At 36.9% G+C, this 27824-nt stretch overlaps 1 protein-coding gene across 1 annotated transcript; it reads right to left on the bottom strand.

Moving 5' to 3' along the window:
• Positions 1–752: 752 nt before the first annotated feature.
• On the bottom strand, positions 753–27824 carry anpepa (alanyl (membrane) aminopeptidase a). The gene is made up of 21 exons (XM_079867210.1): positions 27693–27824; positions 24394–25126; positions 23159–23301; positions 15454–15593; positions 15236–15362; positions 15011–15165; positions 14820–14933; positions 13725–13868; positions 12282–12347; positions 12107–12172; positions 11833–12008; positions 11666–11742; positions 9931–10064; positions 9790–9845; positions 7340–7487; positions 7174–7265; positions 6972–7082; positions 5627–5794; positions 3167–3307; positions 2980–3061; positions 753–2856 (listed from the first exon to the last, which is right to left on the bottom strand). Exons 2-21 carry the CDS (start codon positions 24981–24983, stop codon positions 2704–2706), a joined length of 2883 nt encoding a protein of 960 aa, XP_079723336.1. The 5' UTR covers positions 24984–25126; positions 27693–27824; the 3' UTR covers positions 753–2703.

The following is a 27824-nucleotide window of genomic DNA, read 5'->3' as shown; positions in this document are numbered from 1 at the left end:
TAAAGTCAGCGAATAAAACACTGACACAATGATGAACAAGTAACAATAACATTCGCAAAAACATATTGTTTCACTGAATAATTAAGTAAAGATCATTTCTTAATTTATCTTTGTAAAGAAACCTCATTGCTTAACTGGCTACTCTCTGCTGTCTCAGACAACCACATGTTTTCCTGTCGGCCACCGTAACTTCTGTTGGTTGCAATTCGTAACCTCACCACTAGATGCCGCTAAAAATCACACACTGCACCTTTAAATACATAGGATCGGGACTTTTTAAAAAAAAATCCCTAGCACTAAGCATTAGCAATAATAATAGTGATGCTTGACTTGGCAACACCAGTAATTATACACTAATTCTGGAACAGGTTCCCTGCTTTTTCAATACTGATTGATCTATTGTCAGTGTATTTTGTATAGTCTTTTATGTAACTTTATCCTCATTTGCGTCAGAGTGATGTTATGTAGTGGTTAAATATCTGAGCTGGTAACTAAATCCCATAGGGGAGCGCTCCATGAACTATAACTTTGTTCTTGAGCAAGACATTTCTCAGAGCTGTCCTGATAGTAAATGCTCCTAAAAACATTCTGCCAAAATGCTGTTAACATCTGTCTATTTTCATTCACTGAGGATGATGAATTCATGCGAGGCTGGAAACACACGCACGCACGCACGCGGTTGGTTTTCATGTTTTATGGGGACTTTCCATTGACAATGCTTTTTATACTGTAGCCTATAAACTAGGCCTATATTCTTTTCTTTTTTTTTTTTTTTGTATAGCCTATTGTTTTTTTGGTGATTCTTGCCTTTTATTGTGACAGGACAGTATAGAGTTGACAGGAATCGAGGTGGGAGAGAGGCGGGGGACGGATCGGGAAAGGTCCACGAGCCGGAACTCGAACTCGGGCCGCACGAGCGAGCACAACGGCGCCGACTAACTATATTCTGTCCTCTAACCTTAAACATACCCATCACAGGAAACTTTATGGAAGCTTGTTTCCGCCACAAAATAAAACATTTTAAAAGATAATTGCGACTTTTTATCTCACAATTGTGAGTTTACATCTCGCAATTCTGACTTTATTTCTCAGAATTGCGAGATATAAAGTCAGAATTGCGTGAAATAAAGTCGCAATTGCGTGTTATAAAGTCAGAATTGCGAGATATAAACTCGCAATTGCGTGTTATAAAGTCAGAATTGCGTGTTATAAAGTCAGAATTCTGACTTTTTTTCTCGCAATTGCGACTTTATATCACGCAATTCTGACTTTATAACACATAATTGCGAGTTTATATCTCGCAATTCTGACATCTTTTCTCAGAAATGTGAGATATAAAGTCCAATTCTAAGGAAAAAAAGACAGTCTTTTTTTTTGTTTTTTGTTTTTTTTTTTACCTCAGAATAGTTTGTATCTCACAATTCTGACTTTATAACACGCAATTGTGACTTTATATCATGCAATTCTGACTTTATATCTCGCAATTGCGACTTTATTTCTCAGAATTGCGACTTTATATCTCGCAATTGCGACTTTATTTCTCAGAATTGCGACTTTATATCTCGCAATTGCGACTTTATTTTTCAGAATTGCGACTTTATTTCTCACAATTCTGACTTCATATCTCGCAATTCTGAGAAAAAAAGTCACAATTCTGACTTGATATATCGCAATTATGAGAAAAAAAAGTCCGAATTGTGAGATAAAAAGTCACAATTATTATTATTTATTTATTATTCAGTGGCAGAAACAAGTTTCCATAAAACTTTCTGCATTTTTACATTTTCAAAAAACATAATTTAATGTGATGTAGCCTATTTGCTGTTTTCCACAAGGACAAGGATTTCAGATATTGCCATCTTCCTCATAACGTAGGGTTTACATGAACAACACACACACACACACACACACACACACACACACACACACAAAGAAAATTGATAAAATCTTAACAGAAATATTTCACAGATTTTTTTTTTTATTCTAACATATACACTACTGTTCAGCAGTTGGTAAGATGGTTCGATTTTTAGTGAACGTAAACACTAAAACAGAAGAAACCTTGAGAAATATTAATGCAATTTAAAATAACTTTTTTCTGTTTTATTATTTAAAATGTAATTTATCCCTGTGATGCAAAGCTGAATTTTTAGCATTATTATACTCAGTGTCACATGATCCTTCAGAAATAATTTGAATCATTGCATAAAGATTTGCTGCTCAAGAAATATGTCTTATTATTGTTATCAATATTGAAAACCATTGTGATGCTTGATATTTTTTGTGGAAACCTTGATAGATTAGACAACAACAACAAAATCTTACCAACCCCAAACTTTTAAAAGGTAGTGTATTTTCATTTTGAGTAAATAACAACTTAAATATCAGCTCTTGCTCACACCAAGCTAACTTATGGCTTCATAAGACTTTTATAAAATTTTATTGGTGCTTTTAATGGACATTTTTGGAACTTGACTGCAGCGACCATTCCCATTCACCTTTATTATACAGAGAGGAACACCCAGGATATTGAAACATGCTCCTTTTACGTTTTACAGATTAACGAAGGTCATACAGATTTGGCCGACAAGAGGGTGAGTAAAGGATGACAGAATGATCATTTCTGAATTTTAGTGCATCCAGTTGAAATAACTCAAGTAATACTTGAACTGACTCTGATCTCATGGCATGTAGATGTGAAGTTTACTCTGATTCTGAGGTGAACCACTGCAGCACCGGTTCCTTCTTTTCTGCCAGCCACTTAATATTGGCTGTTGTCTTTTCGATGGCCTGCTGCAGTGCTTGAGTTCCCGAGCCGAATCCGATCTCAGCGTTGTCCTTTTTGAACTGTTTCAACTGAACAAAGACAGCAAGGATTTAACACTTACGTCAGGTCAGTTTTTATCACCGTTTTATAATCCTCTCACAGTGCATGGAATAGATTTTTGCCATGTGGTTCTAAGGTCAAAGTTCACATACCTGACTGAGTTCAAATGGTGTGGAGAATCTACTGGTAATGTCACCAATTAATCTGGAGAATGTGAATGATCCAGTGCCGTACCTGTTGAGTAAAACCAACATGTATACTTTAACATTTTTTTTTTTCTTTTGCTCGATCTGTGTGTAAGTGAGTGTGTTTGTGTGTTATGGTGTTTGCCACACTTACACTTTGAAGAAATAGAAATAGTTTTCCCGGAAAAAGTCCCATGCCAAAGGTTGGCCAATAATATTACTGTTAATGTACCCAATGGTGGAAGCGGCATCCTGCTTGCGTATCTTTTCTGGATTCATGGTATATTGCAGGTACCTCAATAAAACATGAAACAATTTACACATTATACTTTGCATTTCCAACAGTATTACCATGTGTGTACACAAACTGTCCTTGTGTTCAAAAATACATTTAAAAAAATGCAATTCATATGCAGGCACTGACTTGAGCACCATTTCTGTAATGAACATTCATTGATTTTTGAATTAAAGTTCATTCTGATATTTGTTTTGTGGGGCTTAACCCTCTGGTGCTCTTTGACTGAAGAATGTTACATTTAGTTTTTTGTTTTCTCTCAAATTTTTTACATTATCAGAATGGCAGGAAACTTGGTAGAGGCTTTTGGCACTTGCTCTGTGAACACACACACACACACACACACACACACACACACACACACACACACACAAATCATAAGCATGATTCGGAAAGTTTAAATGGTTCTGGAAAAAAAAAAAGAAAGAAAATAGTCAAACTTGTGCTCCTCGCAGTCAAAAATGGGAACAGATTTCATCTAGTGGAATCTTTTGGTACTGCGCCCAAACAAAATTGGAAGCTCTTTTTTTTTTTTTATCAAGCTTAAATGTGGAACACTATGGAAGCTTGTTTGCGCCACTGAATAATAAATAAATAATAATAATTGCGACTTTTTATCTCACAATTCTGACTTTTTTTCTCAGAATTGCGATATATCAAGTCAGAATTTTGACTTTTTTTCTCAGAATTGCGAGATATGAAGTGAATTCTGAGAAATAAAGTCGCAATTCTGAGAAATAAAGTCGTAATTGCGAGATATAAATTAGCAATTGCGAGATATAAAGTTGCAATTCTGAGAGATAAAGTCGCAATTGCGAGAAATAAAGTCGCAATTGGGAGATATAAAGTTGTAATTCTGAGAAATAAAGTCGCAATTGCGAGATATAAAGTCGCAATTCTGAGAAATAAAGTCGCAATTGGGAGATATAAAGTCAGAATTGCATGATATAAAGTCGCAATTGCGTGTTATAAAGTCAATTTGTGAAATATTTGTGAGATATAAACTATTCTGAGGTAAAAAAAAAAAAAAAGTCTGTCTTTTTTTTCCTTAGAATTGGACTTTATATCTCAGAATTGCGAGATATAAACTCGGAATTATGTGTCAGAATTGCGTGATATAAAGTCGCAATTGCGAGAAAAAAGTCAGAATTCTGACTTTATAACACGCAATTGCGACTTTATTTCACGCAATTCTGACTTTATATCTCGCAATTCTGACTTTATAACACGCAATTGCGACTTTATTTCACGCAATTCTGACTTCATATCTCGCAATTCTGAGAAATAAAGTCAGAATTGCGAGATGTAAACTCACAATTGTGAGATAAAAAGTCGCTCTTATTATGGTTGGGGTAGGTCATCACATGTGGTCCGGATAACCGTATAGTACCTATTATCTTTTAAAATGTTTTATTTTGAGGCGGAAACAAGCTTCCATAGAACACAACTTGTTTAGATTTTCTCACAGTTTTAGAGTAAAATGTGTTTTGCAAAATATACATCTCATATTAAAAAAAAAGTATTTTTGTGAATTTTTCATAACAATAAATGTAAAATTCTATAACTTTAAGTTGACTTTTTTAAACTTTTTTTTTTTTTCCACTTCAGCAATAATCTGCCAAGTGTCGTCTTTAAAAAGAGACCAACTAAAGTCAGCATTCAAAATGTATGACAGTTTAAGTTGGAAATCCAGGGAGTTAAATAAATAAAAAAGTCTGGGTGCTTTAATTGTCCTGAGAGTCACTTAGAAAGTACAATTAAAAGGCTGAAATCCTCACAAAAAAAAAAAACCTTGCTCCATAATCTTTTGATGTAACACCTAAAAAAGCATACTGCATAATAAGCATATGAATATTCAGCAATATTAATATGTGAAAAATGTTTGACTGCTAAAGTCATTGTTGTGTAAACACATTTTTTTGTAATCTTATAAGAAAAATATAAAACTGGAAATGATGTATAGTGATATAAAAATAGGATTATCAAAACATTTGTCCTGAAAATCCCCCCAAAAAAATTTACTGAATGTTGCAGTGTTCAATGTATTTGTCATTCACAAATTTCTAAGAACTTTGGATAAGCATTTTAAATTATAATTTTTTTTTTTTTTTTCATCATTTCCTTTTTTTCCCCCTTTTTCTCAGATAAACATTACACTTCAATCAGATGTACATCAGATACTTTATATCGAATATCTTCATATCAAAAACATACACACACAGCACACAAATATATGCCCATATATACACAATACAGTCGTGTTTTCATCATTTCAGGCATCCTTATTTGTCTTTGAGCCTTGTGCTTTCCCATAGCTACCTGTTCAGTAACCAGGGCACTTTGGTGCAGGCCAGAGCCGATCTCAGTTTGACAGCTTCAGCTGCAACGGTGGCCTTCTGGAACATCTGCCAGCCAAAGTTCCATTCTTCTGCACCGCCCGCAGCGATGGCGTCACAGTACACCGTGGACCTCAGGTTAGGATGAATCCTGAAAGGTATGAGAAAAAGAACGACCATCTGACCAATTCCAGGGTGAGAATTATGAGGTGTGTGTGGTGGGGGCATCGGTCCTCTCTATTTATGGCTTCTTGTCCCTGCTAGTTTCCTGTTAATGATAAGCTAAAGCCCTCCGGCACGTTGACGTGATTGGTTACAAGGTAGTTTGTGACGTAAGAAACACCAGCGATTTTAAACCGCGTTTTTGAGACTGTCTTTGGTTCACTGCAGTTTTAAAGAGAAAATACTCAGCAATAGTGTTGACTTATGAATTGGTTGTCTTAAAGCATAGGTAATTAATATGATTAGCCTTTTGATTGTCTATGTTATCAAACAGCTAATAATGTGTTGCTAATGTTACACAAACCATGTTCCCGTTCGCCATCTCAGTCTGCCTTCTAACAATCATCAGAAACGCTTTGAACAAATCAGAATGTCAGTGGAGAAAGGCATGTAGTTCATAATAACATTATAATATAGACCAATACACCAGTTATATTGCTAAATCTACCCAATTTTTCATATAAACAGAAAAATATACCGGGATAACCTGGCTTCTCTTGAGACTCCCCTGCTTTACAGCATAGTTAATGATATGTTAAAGCCCGCCGGCACGCTAACGTGATTGGTTACAAACACGTTTTTGAGACTGTCTTTGGTTCACTGCAGTTTTAAAGAGAAAATACTCAGCAATGGTGTTGACTTATGAATTTGCACATGGTTTGTCTTAAAGCTTATTAAAAACACCAAAAAGCATCTGTTTGTTTAACAGCAGAGGCTCTGTTCTTTCTTTTAATGTTGCATGTTCATAAATAAATGCATTGCATGTTCAGCGGTGGCTGGCAACTTTTAGACAATATTAAGACAGAGTTAATATTTTACTAAAAAGTATTGTATTCTCTATTTATTGTCTAACTTTAATCAAGATGTAGGCTAATAATTTGCTTTAACTCTGAAATGACTTTTCTTTACAGATGAGGTGACGAATCCCTCTTTCCAACCTGTCCCCTCATATAATAAAATCATGATGATCAAACAAGCACTAGAAACTTGTAAAACACACACACACACACACACACACACAATTCTGAAGAACTGGCAAAGTACATAATTTCTATATTGCTCCACATAGGAAATTGCTCAACTTGAGCAATGCGGTTTGCACTCACGCATTGACATGATGATTCTGCATCCATCTTTTGAACCAGCTCTTGGTTAGTTCTCTGCATCCCTCCACGCCGGTACTGCAGGCTAGTGAGAGTGCAATGATCTGTGTAAACCTGAGAATAAAAAATGGCACATTATTAAACATAACTTAATATTATTCTAATAGGGTCTGGGAAGTGTGCGACATATAAGATTTATTCTTACTGATCAGTGTGGCCAGAGGGAACTGTTGTCCAGTTTGAGCTGATAGTGCCAAAATGTTCAAACAGAGGTTTGACTTGTTTCTTGAGATAAGCCTGAAAGAAATACATACAGCAGTTCATGTAATCTATCTGTTTTACTTTGATTATAAAGACGAGGTTTAACCAACCTGCAAGGCACCGTAAACTTCACTGCGGCCGAACAACTGGAAAAAATAGTTCAGATTCCGAAGCGCTGCCTCCCATGGAATGTATTCCCGCTCATGAATGAGATATTTAGTTGTCCTCAAAGCGAGTGTTATGTTTATAATGGATGCTCTGGAAAAATAAACAAAACATGACAGTTTTACAAGGAATACAAGACCCTGCCCCTTTTGTCTCAAAATGTATTGTGCCCCTCTCTGATAAATGTAAATAATAATAATTATTATTATAAATATTATATAAATAACTACGATGGCCCAGTAGTGCACAACACAACGAAATTTAAAAAGCAAACATAAGTTCACAACACAACGGAAATGCTTCCGACCACTAGAGGGCTCTCGGAGCGCGGTAAAGTTAGTTTTCCTTGCCATTGTTTTATAGAGTCAGCAGTCTTAATTTATCAATACCACGATTAGTTTTTACAGTATGCAGCCATTGTATATCGACATAAAATATTCTTCAAAATCACCTACATGAATTATAGCTGCGTATTTATACTGGAGAATTCTTTGACGCGCTACCACAGCGCATACCTAAGAGAACGTCTGGCAATTCCAAGTGGTTAAAACGTATAATTTATAATTTGATAAATAAAAATACAAACCAATTGGTGAATTGCAGAATTACAGGAAGGTATTTGCACAATTTGACCTGTAATAAGTCAGTCTGGTCACTAGGAACCTACCACAAGCATTGGGATATGAAAAAAGTAGGTCTAATCAAGGGGGTAATGTTTCAGAAAAAACTGAAGCTTCCCCGGGCGCCGCCATTGATTAGCAGACCCTCACCTGCTGTTAGCATTCCATTGACTCCCATTCATTTTGGCGTCACTTTGACAGCAAATAACTTTCTATCTGAGGTGTTTAAAGACTCCATTTGTCCATTATTTATTTCTAAAGAAACACGAAAATGTATAAAAGGCTCCATTACCTTGTATCTTACGTTATGCCCCCCGTAGAAGCAGTTTTTGTAAAAATAGGCTAACGATTGCGTCATAAACACGCGACTCTCTGTCGCACAGTAGAGAAATTACCGTATGGACAGGAGGAGAAGCTCGCGGGCAATTGGGGGAACGTGGAGGCAAAATGACAAAATAATTAATCAGAATACTTAGCAAAAGTTTCTCCTGCTCCTAGCTCATGGACACCTCCTACTCACACTATCCATCTCTGCAAGTTTCGGAAGGGAATGATTCAGATTTCTCTTGGCACAGCTACTAGAAGACAGACGGGTTGCTCACGTGACATCTACGTCGTCAAGCTCAGTTTGAGTCTGCGCAGTACGCTCAGCCATCAGGAAGTGAGTGCTTCTAAGTGACTTCACTTTTCTCCGTTGAATCCAGTGGGGTCGCTGTGTCCATTTCTTTTACTGTCTATGTTATGTGCGCAGCAGTTCGCCACGAGTCTTCAAACTACAGGAGCAGCAGATAACGTTAAGCGATTATGGAAAAGTTACATTTATCCTACCATGCTGCTGTAAAAGTTGCGGCAGCATGCGAGTTATGCTTAACTATAGTAAATGTATAACTCAATGTCAGCCTTCTGAGATTGACAATATCATTCGTTTTTATCAAAGGGCATAGCAAGTGTTATTAGCTTGGGGAAATACATCTAGTGAAATGTTTTGTTTTTTTCGCCGCTAGGGGTCGCTAACCTCTACAATAACAAAGGCGTAGATTGATGTGTAGATCAAGTAGATTGGAACCAGTTATTTTACTTTATAAAGTTTTAAGTATTAATATTTTTCTAACACAAACTCATCGTTTTGCGTCAGAAGGCAATTATTAACCCACAGGAGCCATTTGGAGTTCGTTTACGATGGATGGATGCACGTTTTTTAACTTAAATCTGTTGGTTGCAATCATGGTTGCAATATGAAACTTGGAAGAGCTGGGATATTATTTTTCTTATGTAACTCCATTGTATTCGTCTGAAAGAAGGAAGTCATATAACATTACACCTTGGATGGCTTGAGGGTGAGTAAATCATGGGCTAATTTTTATTTGAAAGTGAACTAGGCCTAATCCTTTAAAGCACTTCATCCCCGATAATATATTTTTGAATTTAATTTGATTAATTTCCATTACTTTTAATAGGACAAAAAATAAATAAATAAAATAATCCAAGATCGTGGGCACCCTGAAACACACTACCATTCAAAAGATTAGGGTTTGTGCAATGTTTTAATATATTTTTGAAAGAAGTCTCTTATGCTCAGCATTTATTTGAAATAGATTTTTTTTGTAATATTATAAATGTCTTTACTGTCACTTTTGGTTAATTTAATGCATCCTTGCTGAATAAAAGTATTAATTTCTGCAAGAAAAAAAAAAAACATACTGACCCCAAACTTTTGAACAGTAGTGTACATGGAATGTGCAACTGAATTTACATGCATCTGATGTAACACTCACCTTGCTAGATTAAATGCGTCATCCAGAATCTGAGCTCTGTTCACCACAGGAATCACCTATGTAAAGGAAAGATATAAATGATAGTTTTATGTCTTTTTGGCATTTTCGTGACTGTTCTTTCTTATCATTTTCATGCAGGACCTGGTGATTTGACTCTAGTTGGCTGAGGAGTCGCTCCCAGTTGCCAAGGTCGTAGTTCACTCTGAAGTATCCTGACACATGGAGGTTGGCCAGCACCCATTCACTTTTGCTGACTTTCATGGGTTTGTGAATAGCTTAGAGCAGATAAAATAAGGTCAATTTCATGTAGTATCTTCAAGCAAGGAGAAAGCATTTCATTTGACAGTAAATTGCCATTTTAATTGACAGGCGTATGACCTGTCATACTGTAGCTAGTAATAATTAGTAATAATAAGTAATAATTAATTATTACACTACTGTTCAAACGTTTAGGGGTCAGTAATGCTTTTATTTAGCAAGGACGCATTACATTGATCAAAAGTGACAATAAAGACATTTACAATGTTACAAAAGATTTCTATTTCAAATAAATTCTGTTCTATTTAGGTTTCTGTTCATCAAAGTATCCTGAAAAAATGTATCACTGTTTCCTAAAAAACATTAAGCAGCACAATTGTTTTCAACATTGATAATAATGATAAATGTTTCTTGAGCATCAAATCAGCATAATAGAATGATTTCTGATGGATCATGTAACACTGAAGACTGGAGTAATGATTCTGAAAATTCAGCTTTGCATTACAGGAATAAATTACATTTTAAATATTATTGAAATAAAAATACATGTTATTTCAATTCCAATTATATTTCACAATATTACTGTCTTTCAAAAACATCATTCTTTAAAAAAAACAACCTTTTGAACAGTAGTGTATTTTCAAATTAAAATGAGAATTATAAGCTTGAATTAATTAGAAAAAGCTGCTTGCTCAAATGGAACCTTTTCACAGACTGATGATGCATTTTAAAGATCATTAGCATCGTAAATCCTGCAAGGTTTTTTATTTTTTCATTTAAAAAAAAAAATGTGTGTACATTTGTAAAACTATACTTTTTTATTATATTACCTTTGCATCAAATGGCAAAAAAATAGTTAACGCTGCTGTGAGGGTGTTTCTAATACAGCAGCTATTTTTTTCTTTTTTGAAAGTTGTGAAAACACTATTGTGGAGTTTTTATTTTGCTATTTGAGCAAATGGGAACACAAAAAAATATATTTCATGTAGTCTCTCATTCACCACTATAGAATTTTACCCAACTATGACGCCTTCTGCTTCTGAGAAACCCGGAAATATTAAAAGGGTTAATTACTGTAAATAGTGCATTATGAAAATATTTGAACTAAACTAAAAATGACATAGAAAAACTTACTTTTATAAGCAATCAGGTGAAAGTCTGACAACCCAGAGCAGCCTTTAACAACCATTCAGAACATTCTGGCAACTACAGAGCAACATGTTAACAATTGCTCAGAGTACCTTAGCAACGCCCTGGCAACCACCCAAAACATCCTGGAATTGTGATTGCAAGTTTTGCACAGGGAACACTTTTTAAAAATGTCTTCAGTAAAAGTAAAAAATATATGCATGCACTCAAAGCTTTCTTTCGAGCCAAAATAGTCTTGTAAGCTTCACTCCCTTTTCTTCCCAAAATATACTCATGCATGTCCAGCCCCTGTAGAATAAGGAGTAACATTTGACTCTTTGCCTACTACAGATTGGCCCTTGCTGTGGACTGCAGAAACCCATAACAACAAGAACCTGGTGATCTGCATCTAAGACCTGTTGCAATACCTTGAGGTAGATAAAGCATATAAGTAGATAAAGGTACATTGACTTTAGAAGGTTTAATGTACCTGATTTCTGTAGAAGCCACAGCTGATCCTGCACCTGGTCTCTTTTCATCCATTTGATGGGCACAAACCATTCATAACTGAGGTTTAACACAGCAGTTAGACTTATAGGAAGGGTTTTCAAATGATCTAGAAATAAGATATTGCAATGAAGATGCTTGACAACATACTTAAATTCAGATTTCCTATCCACCACTGCATCTTTTTCCAGGAGAAAGTGCTTTTGGGTGATGTTCCCAGTTCGAGTGTCAATGGTGACTACTGGGAAACCCATCTGTAGTATCCAGCGGTTCATGATCTCGTGAACACTATACGGTAGTTTCACCCCTGGAGTTTGGTCCACTGCCTGGTTGAGACGTGAAAACGAGCATAACGTTGAATTTCAGCATGTCTCACTGTGTTTTTTTACACCACATATAAATCTCAAACAGTTTAATATCCCACCTTTTGGAGATGATCCCAGAGGTCTGAATAGACCGAGCTTCCGAAAGCAAACTGGTTCAGATAGTTCTGTGGGAGAGGAACAACACAAACTCTTTTCACTGGCCGTGAAGTACGGAGTAAAAGTTGCATGAACTCTTCAACTTGTTCAAAAACTTGAGGCTACAGTAAGACTTACACTGAGTCCCTTGGCAAACACAGGCTCTGTCAGGAATTCTGAGAGCATTTTAAGCACTGCAGCTCCCTGTAATGACAAACATATGTAATGCCTTTATCTCTGACTGGACTGAAACTACCCTGACTGCTTTATGACTGTATTTGTAGCCCCTCAAGGAATGGTGCTTTTTGGTGGTCTTCTGGAATTACACATTATCAGTGCTGAAGCTGAAACTCAACATGGATCATCCAACATTAGAGCCAAAAATGTTTTCATTGTAATCAATGCTAATGTTACGGGTGGTTGCCAGGACGTTGCTAGGTTGCCGTTAAGGTGTTCTGAATAAATATTAGCACATGTTCTGAGTGTCATTGTGGTTAGATGGTTCTGAGTGGTTGTTAGTCCATTGATATCCAGTTGCTAGTGTGTTTTTTTATGGTTGCTAGGGTATTGTGGGTAGTTGCTACAGTATTCTGAGTGTTCTTAGTGTTTTTCTTTTCTTGGTGGTTGCTAGGGCATCACTAAATTTCTAGGTCTCATTATAAAAGTTGTAATCAGTATCAACAACAATCTCATTTTTCAAAGTTGTAATCAGTACTGGATGCAAAACAGTACTGGATGTAAAACAGATGTCCAGTTGCTAGGATGTTTTTGATAGGTTGATAGGGTGTTGTGGGCGGTTGCTACGGAATTCTGTGTGTTCTTAGTGTTTTTCTTTTCTTGGTGGTTGCTAGGGCACCACTAAATTTCTAGGTCTTATTACAATGCGGTTTTTCAAAGTTGTAATCAGTAATGGATGTTAAACAGATGTCCAGTTGCTAGTGTTTTTTTGATGGTTGCGAGGGTGTTGTGGGTGGTTGCTATGTTATTCTGAGTGTTCTTAGTGTTTTTCAGCTCTTGTTGGTTACTAGGGCGTCACTAAATTTCTAACTCTCACGATAATGCGTTTTTTCAAAGTTGTAATCAGTACTGGATGTAAAACTGCTATAATGTTGCGGGTGGTTGCCAGGGTGTTGCTAGGTGATCGTTAAGGTGCTCTGAGTAATTATTAGTACATTGAAATCCTGTTTCTACTGTGTTCTGAATGGTCTTTATCCAGTTTCTAGTTCTTGGGGGTCACAAGGGTTTGTGGATGGTTGCCAGGGTGTTGCTAGATGGTTGTCAAGATGTTCTAGGTAGTACTTAGTGTGTCACTATCTGGTTGCTGTGTTACACCATCTTGTGCGTAGTGTTTGCATTGCTATCCCTTTGCTGGGGTTTTCATTATGGTTGCCAGGGCGTTGTAATGTGATAAGATGTTATTTGTGTCGCTGTCTGGTAGCTAGGAGATTGTGGCTGGTTGCTATGGTATTCTGAATGTTCTTAGCATTTTTTCAGTCCAGTTGCTAAGGTGTTCTATTGGATGCTAGGTATTGCTAAGTTTCTAGGTCTTACTGTATGATAATGCAGTAGATTTTTTTTTACCTTGCTGTAGGATATGGTGCTGAACATTTCACTAATTTCTGATGGAGTGTTGACCTCTTCCTCCTTTCGGGAGAGAGGGTGAGAGGAAGTCAAGCTATCCACAGCAAACGCTCTTTGCAGGTCGTACAGAATGATCTGGTCTTTCTGGTGAGGGACAGAGTTGATCATCAATTAAGTGTTACAAGGTGTGTCTCTTCTAAACATTTCGCTGCACTGCAACATGCAACTCTGCATCATGCTCTCTCAAAGGTGAAGTGTGTAATTTCTGCACCACTAATTGCTATTAATGAAACTGCAAAAATAATAATAAAGATTTACAGTTACCTTTCTTACCAAGAAGAATTTATTTATTTATTTTAGACTCTAGCATCCCTGCAACTACATAGGACAAGTGATTTGGACTATGGATGATGGGTGGATTCCATCATCCACCTATCCATTCATCCATCATCCGTCCATCCATCCATCCATCCATTCATCCATCAGTCCATCCATCATTCGTCCATCCATCAATCCATCCATCCATTCATCATCCATCCAACCATCCATCATCCACCATCCACCTCTTCATTCATCCGTCATCCATCATCCATCCATTCATCCATCCGTCCATCATCCACCATCCATCCATCCATCCATTATCCATCCATCATCCATCCAACCATCATCCATCCATTCATCCATCCATCATCCATCCATCCATCCATCCAGTCACAAGGCTAGCTTAATGAATTAATTAAATACAGGCTCTTTTTCAGGTTTAGCAAGACTTTTTGGCCCTCTCCAACAGCAGGAACTAACTGAACCATGCTAACCAGTCAAACTTTGACCCCAAACAGACACCAATGTTTTGAAAGCACCATAGAGCCACAGTGTTTACACTCCTCAGGAAATCAGCCAAAAAAAATCCTTATAATCTGTTCATTTAAATTGGGATAGAGAAAGTACACTTCACCTTTAAATACAGGCAAGTTTTTCTGCATTAAGTGCCTTGATAATTATTTAATAATATGAGCATATGATTATCTAGTGGACATCTTAAAAGCACCTCAAAGAAAGGGACTATTTCACAAATCCTTTGAATGATGTTCTTACAATGTTCCAGGTAGGCTCAGCATGATCAGCACCCAGATACTCCACGTATGAAGCGAACCCCTCGTTCAGCCAGAGATCATTCCACCATTTCAGCGTCACAAGGTTTCCAAACCACTGGAAGACATAAATCACATGGCAAACTGTGTGAAGCAAAAAGTACTCCAAGTCCCCTTTACTGGGCCTAGACGTACCATGTGAGCCAGTTCGTGAGAAACCACAGTCGCAATCCTCTGCTTGTTGCCATTGGCAGACGTCTCCGGGTCGTATAGAAGCGCAGTCTCTCTGTAAGTGACAAGACCCCAGTTTTCCATGGCTCCCGATTCGAAGTCAGGCAGCGCAATCTGATCTAAGAAAAGAGGAGGATAAATTTGCATTCTGCTGTACTTTGAAGGTTTTCTAAATGAAGTTGGTCGTACCTGACTTAGAAAGCGGATAGCTTGTGTTGTAATATTTCTCAAAGAACTCCAGTATTGGCTGAGTGATATTGAGCGCATAATCTCCTTGCCCGTCTTCAATGGCTTTTCTCCGTGCCCATATTCTTACCTGTGACAATACAAACAAACATAATTTACCTTCATGTCTGTAAAAAACTCTTCACAGAGTTTAGATTAATAAATAGGCATGGAGGTACTACCAAAACACCCTTGTCGTCTTCAGCACTGATGTAGATTAAATCACTGACGAGGAATGCAACAAGGTATGTTGACATCCTCTTTGTGGGTTCAAATATCGTCCTGGTAACGGCCGTTCCATCAATTTTGACATTTTCTGTCTCTAAGATGAAAAAATAAGAAACCACAGTTTATAAAAAATATTTTTAAAAGTATTGTGAGTCAAACTAGATGTACCGCATGGCGGTACAAAATATGACCGCCGCTCAGGCCTGCACTGGCTTTCCACAAAAATAAATGACGTGGAGCAATTTGGCTGTATTGCGTGTTTATGTATATACCTAAAAAAAGTAGTAGTATGTGCATGTCTGTCTGTGTGTGTGTGTATGTGTGTGTGTTTGTGTATGTGTGTGTCTGTGTGTGTGTGTCTGTGCGTGTATGTATGCGTGCGTACATGTGTGTGCGCGTGTGTGTTTGTGTGTGTGTGTCTGTGCATGTGGATGTGGATTTGTATGTGTGTGTATGGGTGTGTGTCTGTGCGTGTGGATGTCAGTGTGTGTGCATGCTTGCGTTTGTTTGTATTCCTGCATGTGTGTGTGTGTGACAGTTAGGGTTGCCAACTTCAGAAAAGGAAAATGCGGGACAATCGTGGTTATTTATAGGAAAATGAGGGACACTCAAAATATTTGTACTGTATCACACAGTGTACGTCATTTCAGTGTCTGCAGTTAAGTTTGTGTTTAAAAGGTTATCAGACATAAACACATTTGTATTGCTTAACCTATTTATGTATTTAATTCTAAAAATAATTTTAATGTCATACATGAAAAAAGTCACATTACAAACAAACCATAGTTCAAAATAACAGCATTTATCTAAAATAGAAAGCTTTTTTAACATTATACACTAGGCTTACAGTTCAAAAGTTTGGGGTTAGTAAGATTATTTTTTGGGAAAAAAAAATAAAGAAAGTAATTGCCTACTTTTATTCAGCAAGGATGCATTACATTAATCAAAAGTGACAGTTAAGATAATGTTACAAAAGCTTTCTATGTACTTTCTAAAAGCTTTAAAACATTAATAATAATCAGAAATGTTTTTTGAGCATATTATTCCCTCAGGTAGATTACTGTACATGTTTTCTTGCGTGGCTGGATGTTAGACTCATGAACAATAATCACGTTGTTTGCATTCGCCAAAATTGATAAGCCGTAATCAAAACGTGGACAGTGAAAGGAAATTACCGTTAGCGCGAGACGAGTCCGGCTTGAAGCGGAAGCGACCAGACGCCAGAGGATGTTCGCAAATCAAACAATGATTTGTCTCAAAACAGTGATTAACTCAGAAGGTCTTCCTTTCGGAGTCACACCCTGGGCCTTCCCGGTCAGAAGTGACCGGACACCTAAAAATGAAACTTCCTCCATCCCAGTAAAACCAATGCAATTTATTTTTGTTCTATAATATTTATTCTTTTTAATTTTGTATTTTGAGAGAATTTGATTGAATGTATTAATATTTATGCAATATTTATGGTCTATTTTTGCCATTGAAATTAATAAAACATTTTTTATATATATATATATGTATTTTTTTTTTTTTTTTTTTTTTTTTTAAATGCAGTATTTTAGTTTAATATAGAGTCTAGGCCTTCAAAAAAAAATGTTTTAAGCAGATTAACACCATCTGGTGAGAGTAGGGAGAGAAAGCGTAGAACCATGGTGTAACCACTAGATGGCTCTCTATGGAGAGGCATGTGAATTCCCCAGCTGTTTGTGGACACATTTACTTCTTTTTTTTTTTACAGAATTTGTAACAAAAAATGCAATTCATTCAATTATAACACTTTATGTAAAATAATATTGAAAAAAATTTTTTTTTTTTTTGATTTTTACATTTTTGGTCAATTTCCCATTCATTTCCTATGGGGGTCATTTTTGACCGAAGACCACAAGTGTGACTATTTTTTTTACGACCCCTTAGCATGCTCAGATCATGACCTTAATTTTTTTATGTGTTCACATACCCAATGCCATAAAAGTCAAAAAGTTTTGTAACATTCCGATGAAGCTGTGATTTTTAAAAATTCAAAACAGATTTTTTGTAATCAAAATTATTGGTGTGTATGTGTATAAAAGTGTGTTTGTATGTGTGTGTGTGTAGGTGGGTGTGTCTTTTTTGCACTCTTGATGTTGTAGAGTGTCACCCCTTTACAGCGGTGTACTTTTTTTTAAGATTGTGGCCGATTTGTAGATTGTACACACAAAAATTCGGAGAAATTTTTTTTTTGTGTCAAATTCCCATTCATTTCCTATGGGTCGGTCATTTTTGACCGAAGGCCTGTAGTGTGACTATTTTTTTTACGACCACTTAGCATGCTCGGATCATGACCCCAATTTTTTTTTTGTATTCACATACCTAATGCCACAAAAGTCACCAAGTTTCATAACATTCCGATGAAGCTGTGATTTTTAGAAATTCAAAACAGAAAATTTTTCGGGTCAGAAATGACCGAGGACCGTCTGAGGGTTAAAAAAAGCTGTGATTGGATGATGACAGGTGTCGGTGATCATTCTCAAGTGTCGTGGTCAGCACTGCTGCTGTTGCTGTTGTATCAGTCAGTGGTTTATCAGCTTGTCAAAAAACGGGACACGGGAGGTCACGCACGGGACAAATAAATTAGGCCCAAAATACGGGACGTCCCGCCTAATTCGGGACAGTTGGCAACCTAGTGACAGTATCATCCTAAACCAGCAACCCTTCGCTCAACACCACCATCTACAGGCCGATGAGTGTACAGTCACTAAATGTGCACATAAATTAATTTATTTTATACCCCCCCATGGATGAAATTCTACGAAACTTAGCATACCCCCAGAGGATGTCAAGTTAATCATACACATGAAATATGGTGCAGTTCTGAACATCTCAACTGAAGATAGGGGCGATTAAAGCAGAATAATATTGCATTTTCATTTTTTATGGGAGGGGCGCAAATCACAAATGAGTGATTATGGGCTAGGTTGATGTGGGCCCTTAAGAGCAACATACCATAAAAATGTCTTCATCCTCGGTGCCACGGTTCAGGTAGTCATTTAGGAAAAACTGCATTTTTTGGGTTTGGGGGGGCCCAGCGCGGGGGGGGGAGTGGCCCCCGGGGACCAAACGAAATTTTTCCGTAAAAGTCTAGTGGGGCTACATGCCCACCAAATTTCATGGTCCCCGGTGTTTCGGTGTCCCTGGTATCGTTGACGAAAAATTCAGTAGATGACGGAAAAAAAAAAAAAAAAAAACTTTGACAATGTACAGTAAAAAATTTTGTGACAATTTTGTAAAAAAATGTTGGTAACAGTTTCAGTTCCCACTGACTTACATTATATGGACAAAAATATAATCAATGGGATACAAAACAGTTTGGTTACCAGCATTCTTCAAAATATACTTTTTTTTGTGTTCGGCAAAAGAAAGAAATGCGTACAGGTTTGAAACAACATGAGGATGAGTAAATAATGACGGAATTTTCATTTTTCGGTGGACTGTCTCTTTAAGGTATATCATTTATCAGTTCATGCATTCCCTGGGATTCAAACCTGTTACTTTAGCATATACATTCACCTAAAGGATTATTAGGAACACCTGTTCAATTTCTCATCTAATCAACCAATCACATGGCAGTTGCTTCAATGCATTTAGGGGTGTAGTCCTGGTCAAGACAATCTCCTGAACTCCAAACTGAATGTCAGAATGGGAAAGAAAGGTGATTTAAGCAATTTTGAGCGTGGCATGGTTGTTGGTGCCAGACGGGGCGGTCTGAGTATTTCACAATCTGGGGTGCGTTTCCCGAAAGCATCGTTGGCCAACTATGGTCGCAAGTTCCGTCGTTACCAATAGAGTTCAATGGACATTGCGATGAACTTGCGACCATAGTTGGCCAACGATGCTTTCGGGAAACGCACCCCTGCTCAGTTACTGGAATTTTCACGTACAACCATTTCTGGGGTTTACAAAGAATGGTGTAAAAAGGGAAAAACATCCAGTATGCAGCAGTCCTGTGGGCGAAAATGCCTTTTTGATGCTAGAGGTCAGAGGAGAATGGGCCGACTGATTCAAGCTGATAGAAGAGCAACTTTGACTGAAATAACGACTCATTACAACCGAGGTATGCAGCAAAGCATTTGTGAAGCCACAACACTCACAATCTTGAGGCGGATGGGCTACAACAGCAGAAGACCCCACCGGGTACCACTCATCTCCACTACAAATAGGAAAAAGAGGCTACAATTTGCACGAGCTCACCAAAATTGGACAGTTGAAGACTGGAAAAATGTTGCCTGGTCTGATGAGTCTCGATTTCTGTTGAGACATTCAGATGGTAGAGTCAGAATTTGGCGTAAACAGAATGAGAACATGGATCCATCATGCCTTGTTACCACTGTGCAGGCTGGTGGTGGTGGTGTAATGGTGTGGGGGATGTTTTCTTGGCACACTTTAGGCCCCTTAGTGCCAATTGGGCAAGAAAGAGGAAGAGGAAGAAAAGGGCAAGAAAGAGGAAGAGGAAGACAAAGAGTGGAAATATCTGATGAAATTCGGGCAACAGTCATAGACCATGTTCTTGTCCATGGACTGACAATGAGGGAAGCAGGACTTAGAGTGCAACCCAAATTTGAGCCGATTTTCTGTGTCCACCATAGTAAGGACATTCAGAGAAGAGAACAGATACAGTATACTACTGTATTTTTGTAATTGCAAATTTACTGTACTACACTATATGCAGCTGTTTCAATAGACGTTTGTAAAGTTCATCACTGTATAGTACTGCATGAATATTTTTGTAGAATTGCAAGGCTGCCACATGCAGCAGAAGGACAGCTATATTCACTCAGGAGCAAGAGGCCATTATAGTGGGCGTGGTCCTTCAAGATAATGTAATACGAATACGAACGAGTGATACAAGACAACACACACTTCCAGGGAAACAGGATCGTAACAGGATGCGAAAGAAACAAGTGTACAGAGTACCATTCAGAAACATTTACTGTAATCCAGATTGTCTACAGTACTAGCACATACTATGTGAATGACATTACTCTTCAGTACATACAATGTATGTGAATCAAAAGTGCATACAGTAGGCCTAATTGCACTCTACAGTATAGCACTGTCTCTGTACGACTTACAAAATTCTAAATACAGTATATTGTATTTCTACACAGACAATATTTGACTTGGAATCCTTGGACAGACCCCATGAGTTCATCTTTGTCGAGGAAGCAGGCTTCAATCTAACAAAGAGGAGAAGGAGAGGCCGAAACATGATTGGACAGCGGGCCATTGTTGAAGTCCCTGGTCTGTGCTGCTATCAGCAACCGTGGTGTTCTACATCACCATGTTACACTCGGGCCATGTAACACCAAGCACCTTCTAAGATTTATTGCCAAGAGATATTTTATTTCAACAACAGGGTCAAGAGCTAAATGAGAATCCCATTCCCACCTTATGTGATAGTGTGGGACAATGTCAGTTTCCACAGAGCTGCTCAGGTAAGGGAATAGTTTAACATCAATGGGAAGTTTATGAACTTGTACCTCCCTCCATACTCGCCTAAATCCGATTGAGGAGTTTTTCTCCTCTTGGAGACGGAGAGTAAATGATAGACAACCCTACACCAGAGTAAATCTGCTGCAAGCCATGGATTTAGCCTGTGGTGAGATAGGTGAGGAATCATGTCAGGGCTGGATACGGCACACAAGAGGCTTCTTCCCCCGTTGTCTCAGGAGGGACAATATTGCTTGTGATGTCGACAAAGTGCTCTGGCCTGACCCAGCCCAAAGACAAGAAGAAGCACATTGATCACATGTTTACTCCTTTGATTTGTGTCCCTTTTAGTATTGTATACTGTAGTACAGTGCATTGTAGGCTGTATACTGTACAATGAACAAATTGTATGCCCTGAACATTGTGCTTTCCATTTGTTAACAGTACTGACTGCTCAATAGATTTTGATTGGTTGCAGGTTCATATCAACAAAGAACAAGAATTACAGTATCACAGAGACAAAGGACAAGTTTGTGAGATGCAGGGTACAGTTCTGTAAAAATAGGGGTACAAGAAAATTGCAAAGAGCAAAGCAGAGTAGTAATTTCTGATCAATTTTGAGCTACTATGATAGAACATGTTTTCGTTCATCAAAGGACAATGACGGAAAAATATGAAATTTGTTTTGAGATTAAAAATGATAAAAATTGAGATTATTTTTTATTTTTATTTTTTTTGGTGTATTGTTTACTGACTGCTTGATAGTGTATATCATTTTGATCACTTTGTTTATGATTTGAGAGCAGTGTTTGATTTTGAACACAGGTAAAACTGTTTTGAGGCGAAAGTTTCATTTTGCGAGTCAGAGGTTTTGTAAATAGTGCTTGAAGATGAGGTTTTGTGTTTAATGTTTTCAGAAAATGGAGCAAGGTTTCAGAAATTGTGTTTTAGCAATTGAGAAAAACTGTAAGTGGTTTTAGAAGTCAATATCTTGTTAATTTTATTTCCACACTTTTAAATATAAGTCTGTCACCACAGTCTGACTGCAGCAATACATTTTGCATTTGAAAAACATTTTTAACTGGGATATATTAGAAAATCTTGACAGGGTTTAACTAATTGGATACAGAAACATTGTTTTGATGTGAAATTGGCCCTGCAAGCAAAACATGATTTGAGGCAAAAGTTTGCCTGGTTTGCTTATGTTCAGATAGTCAAGATTAGGTTTGAAGCTGATGGCAGTTAAGGGAATAACTTCAAGGAAAACAAACAGAGCTGAAGTGAATGCCAACATCAGGAGGACAGATGTTGCCGAATGACACATAACCAGCAGACTACCATGACTCCGAAAGTGCAAAGTTTGCATGTCGTGTGGGGTTTTTAAGGAATTAGTCATTTCCTTCATGTTGTTATATAAAGACTATATGAAGTCTTTTTAAAGGGATAGTCCATCCAAAAATGAAAATTCTTTCATTAATCGTTCCAAACCCGTAAGACTTTTGTTCATCTTCGGAACACAAATAATGATATTTTTAATTAAATCCGAGAGCTTTTTGTTCCTTCATTGACAGCTCCGCAACTACCGCTATCAAGCCCCAGAAAGGTAGTAAAGACATCATTAAAGTAATCCATGTGACTCCAGTGGTTTAACTTCAATTTTATGAAGCAATACGAGTGCTATGTTTGCATAAAAAACATAATTTACCACTTGTTTTACAAAATATTAACATCTCCAACGCATGTTCACGAGAGCACCACGACACAAGCATGATGTAGGTTTTTGATATTGTTGATCATTTATTTTGATCAAGTTATTATATTTTTAAAAACTATATATATACATATATTTTTTCTTTAAAGTAGAATTGGCAGGTGACAGAATAATTGAATTTTAAAATGCCCAGTGGACCTTATAAAAAAGAAAAAAATCTTGCTGCAGGATTAGCCTTAGTTCAATTAGGGCATTTTTAGCTTTTATATTTATATATTAGCTTGTATAAATGTGCTGGTGTGCATCTTGAGATGAAAACAATGGCACTGATGTATTTTAAGATATGTCAGTGCAAGTTGCTTTCAGTTCAGACGGCTCAAACATGCATTTTGGTCTGGGATTAAATGAATAGTTTGTGAATCCGGCCATCAGTCTTTCAGTGAGCACAAATGAGATTAGTGAAAGCGATGGATTGATTGCCTTACTAATTTCCTGGCTGTTGGACAGTGCTGTAGTTCCCAGGTCATGTATAAGAGTGATGTGAAACACAGCTTTCATGCCAGGTTCATCGAAACACGGGAAAGCTTTTCTTGCGTAAGTGGCCTGCATCTGAGTGATGGCAATGATTCTGGAAAACATGAGAAAAGTGTTTGATCAACACTATAAAGTCAAATAGTTTTGAACAAATGGCAACGGTTTGAGTTGTGCTTTACTTATCAATAGATTCGATTACTGTTCGAATAGATTCATTCATTCATTTAGGTTCGATTACTTTTTGTTTGTCAGTAAGATGTCATATTTCTAAATTTAAATGATCTATAATGTCTATAGCGAACAACATCAAGGAAAATACTTTCAGTAGTTTAAGTAACAGTTAAAAATGTCTTGATTTGCATTACATACAAAACTACCAAACCAAGTGACTTTTAAAATATAGCACAAGCACGCTTTTGAAAAACATTTCAGAAAAATATGTTTGATAGATTTTTAAAATATAAAATAATAGATAGCATATTGTTTTGTATAAGATTTAAGTCTCTTATGCTCACCAAGGCTGCCCTTATTTGTTTAAACAATATTATTACAATTTAAAATAACAGTTTTCTATTTTAATAGATTTAAAAATGTCATTTATTCCTGTGATCAAAGCTGAATTTTCAGCATCATTACTCCAGTCTTCAGAGTCACATGATCCTTCAGAAATCATTCTATGATGATTTACTGTTCCAGAAACATTGTTAAAACAGTGGTTCCTTAATATTTTAGTGGAAACCGTAATACATTTTGTTTAGGATTTTTTGGTGAATAGAAAGATAAAAAATAAACAGCATTTATTTGAAATATAAATCTTTTGTAACATTATAAATGTCTTTGCTGTCACTTTTGGTTGATTTACTTCCGGAATGATACTACCTCAAACTTTTCGACAGTAATGTGTACTGTTCAAAATACAAATATTTCAACAAAAGTATTTCGACATTTTATGATTGCTGAACATAACGGGAAATACATGTGGTTAGTCTGCTAGAACTGAAACATTTTGAGTAATTGCAAAAATGTCTCGGTCGCGGTTACCGAGAAATGTGCCACATCATCTGTTTTGCAACCAGGTGCCACTTGGTTTGATAGGTTGTGTGTAATGCAATAACATTCAGACATATTCAGCTGCTTAAGTGTCCGTATACTTTTTGGGGAAATTGTATTATCACAAAGATCTCACTTTTTTTCACCATCTTCCATGTATTCACTCCTGTAGAAACCTTTCAGATCATCAGCAAGCTCTCCTCTGAACTCTGTATAGAGCCAGTAGGACTTCCCAGGCTTCAGTTTTCCCTCCAGTTGAATCACCAAGAACTGTGTTTCGGTCTGAAACCAGGTGGTCTTTATTGCCGGAGCTGTTACGCCACTCAGACCCGTGAGTTTTGCATGGTGCCCCTTGAACAGGGTTAAGTTCAGTTTGTTGGAGTGAATCAATATCAGGTCTGTCGTCTTCACACAAGTAAACATCACTCCCGAGTTCCCAGTGAAAATATACGTCCCATTGGCGTTCATCACCAAACGAGGCCAAAGAGTCACGTTGTAGTGCTGTGGAGACAGAGTATCGGGCAGTCTGTATTTGTCCCAGGGTTCGTTCGAAGTCTTGGGGGTGGGAGGTACTGGTGATGTAGTTGAATCGGTGAATTTTGCTGCGTTTTTGGACTTTTCTCGGTTATAAACGACTGATAATGCAATGATGGTCACCAAGGCTATTGCAGCCAGTACCATGGCTGCGGTGGCCATATGTTTGCTGATGTAATATCCTTTCCCCATTGTTCACTGCGGTTTGAGATGAGAAAATGGTGCTGTCGCCTATGTGCGTTTTTCTTCTTTGTTGTGTTGTTGAGATGATACTAGCATGACATTGCTTTTAACAAAAACAAATAGATGGTTTCCATCTTCGGTGATATAAATACCTATAAGAAGCAATGTTTCATTAAAGATTCAAGCAAAATAATTGTAATAAAGGAATAGTTCATCCAAATATGTAGTTTCAAATGGAAAGACTTTCTTTCTAGAACACAAAAGATGTTAGGCAGAATATTCACGCTAATTTTTTCCAAACAATGAAAGTGAGTTGGGCTCCGTCACATTCTATTTTTGGTTCTGTTTTATTTTCATGGGCTTTTAGTTTGTTTCATTTGTTCCAATGTTCCCGCTTGTCCTTGGCTGTCATGGTTATTCATTGTTTGATTGATTTCTTACACCTGTTTCTTAGTTAGGGGCTGTTTACATGACACCATTTTCATCTAAAAACTGAAAACTTATCCGTCTGGCCATTCAATTACATGACAACAGCATTTTGGCGGGCCTGAAAACACAAGCTTTTGAAAATGGCAAGTTTTTGCCATTATCGTCTCTGTGTAAACTACAAAAATGTATAATCTACTTTTTTCACGGACAGACGACAGACTGTTTATTTCTACAGTATATAGCTTTCATTTATTTTTTTAGTAATTTTAGTACTTTAACTTATTAATTTCCTTTAGTTGCCAAGTCATCACTTTTAAGTTTTTCTTGTAATATTTATATTTGAATTCATTTCAGCTTTATTGCAGTTACTGTCTAACTATTTTTATTAGTTTTAGTTTTAGCAAACAATAACAACACTTGTAGACTAACATTCAAATATGACACACACAACCAGTTTATTTTACTCACACAGCTAATGAATGTTTTGCAAGTATTGAATTATAATGCACAAGTCATATCGACATCTTTTTTAGTACTTTTTTTTCAAATTTTTGGAGCTCAAAAGCGAGAGTCTCTATTCACTTTCATTGTATGGAAATGAACAGTTTGGACAAACTAAAATAAAAAATGTAAAAATAAATAATAATGATAAAATATCAACTCAAATGAACTCATTCAAATGAGTTAAACATAAATGTGGCATTTAGCAATTTGCTGCCAAAATCTGCACTTTTGTTGTGGTGAAGAATGAAAACATCTAACTCTGTTAACCTTAGTCTAAGCATTAGGTAGTGTTTGTACAAAAAGTCCTATAATGCACATCTGGAATAATCCAATGCACTAAATCATTGTGTGCTCTTTCTCACAGGTGCTTCCTCTTGATGGCTTGCGTCATTTACCATCTTCTTGTTATCATGTGAGTTCAATCAAACAAACACATGCACATATTTTAACACTTAACGGCTGCTTATGTGTTAGGAAGAAGAAATATGCACAAAAGTGAAGAAGCCTGTACGTTTTTTTGGGCCATTTTCATTGGTGCTCTATGCAAGGGTGGCAGGATAGAATGGGATGGAATGCTCTCCCTGTCCCAATGATTCATTCTCAGTTAAACCAATGGATAACGTGAGCTGTCCTTTCAAAAGAATAATAATTTTGTGCTTGTAAGTGGGAGATGTATGTGAAAGTTCAACTTGCAGATGTGTTTGCATAGGGGAAAAAAAACAGCACTGGTCACATAAGGGGGCAATGAAAATATAATTATCATTACACCAATAAGGTTGGTGAAAAAACAGAAATGATTTTATATTTCCCCTTTTTTTTTTAAATGTTTAAAATGCTATATTAAATGCTTTTTTAAAACACCCCAAAATTTTGAACGTGCGTGTGTGTGGTTTATATTACATTGTGGGGACCAAATGTCCCCATAAGGATTGTAAAACCTGAGATAGCCTACATTGTGGGGACCAGCCAGCCATGGGTACAAAAGCTTATAAATCATACAGAATGAGTTTTTTGAAAGTGTAAAAATGCAGAAAGTTGTGTGTAGGTTGGTAGGTTTTGGGGTTGGGTTAGTGTAAGGGGACAGAATATACAGTTTGGAAAGTATAAAAACCATCACATCTATGGAGAGTCCCAACAAAGATATCGAACCAGACTCTCTGTGTGTGTGTGTGTGCGTGCGTGCGTGCGTGCATGTGTGTGTGAACCGTTCAAAAGTTTAGGGTATTTTTAAGTAGCATTTAACATAACATTTTAAAATGCTAAATCATGGACAAACAAGTCCTCCAACAGGATCAACACGAGCCAGAATAAACTAAACCAGTATGGAAATTAACGCTCGTCTCAACTGATCTTAACAGGTATGTTAAAGCCCTTATTGCAAATTATAGTTTTGCATATACAAGTTCATGTGATCACTGATCATGTAAAATCATCTTGCTTAAACTATATTCTTGTGTCTTATACAGTCTGACAGCTTTATGCATTTCATTCTACTGTTTTAACCATTTCCATCTGGAAGTTATTTGAGGTAAGTAAATATGAACTATGCTACTCTACAATATTAAACACCCACATTGCAAAGAATCCCATCTCATCCGTTGACCATATGCTAAATCACTCTGTCTGGAAAGCCATGCAACAGCGCAGGAACACAGAAATCTTGCAGCAGTTTTCTTTCTTTTGAAAAGACGACTTCTTAGTTCTTGTGTGAGATTAAAGTCAAATCAAATAGAGACACACGCATGTTTGACTAAGATGAAAAGAAGAGAGTAAAAGTACACATACCAAGTATCCATAGGGAAATTCACTGAAGTGGGATAGTTGCGTGTATGATGAGGTTGATGGGAAAAACAAACTCTCTTTCTCTCTCCCTCTTTCTCTCTCTCACACACACACACACACACACACACACACTCC

The sequence above is a fragment of the Squalius cephalus genome, assembly GCF_949319135.1.
Source record: "Squalius cephalus genome assembly, chromosome: 3".
Lineage (NCBI taxonomy): Eukaryota > Metazoa > Chordata > Actinopteri > Cypriniformes > Leuciscidae > Squalius > Squalius cephalus.
The sequence above is the reverse complement of the archived record's forward strand: the minus strand, read 5'-3'. Positions and strand labels throughout refer to the sequence as shown.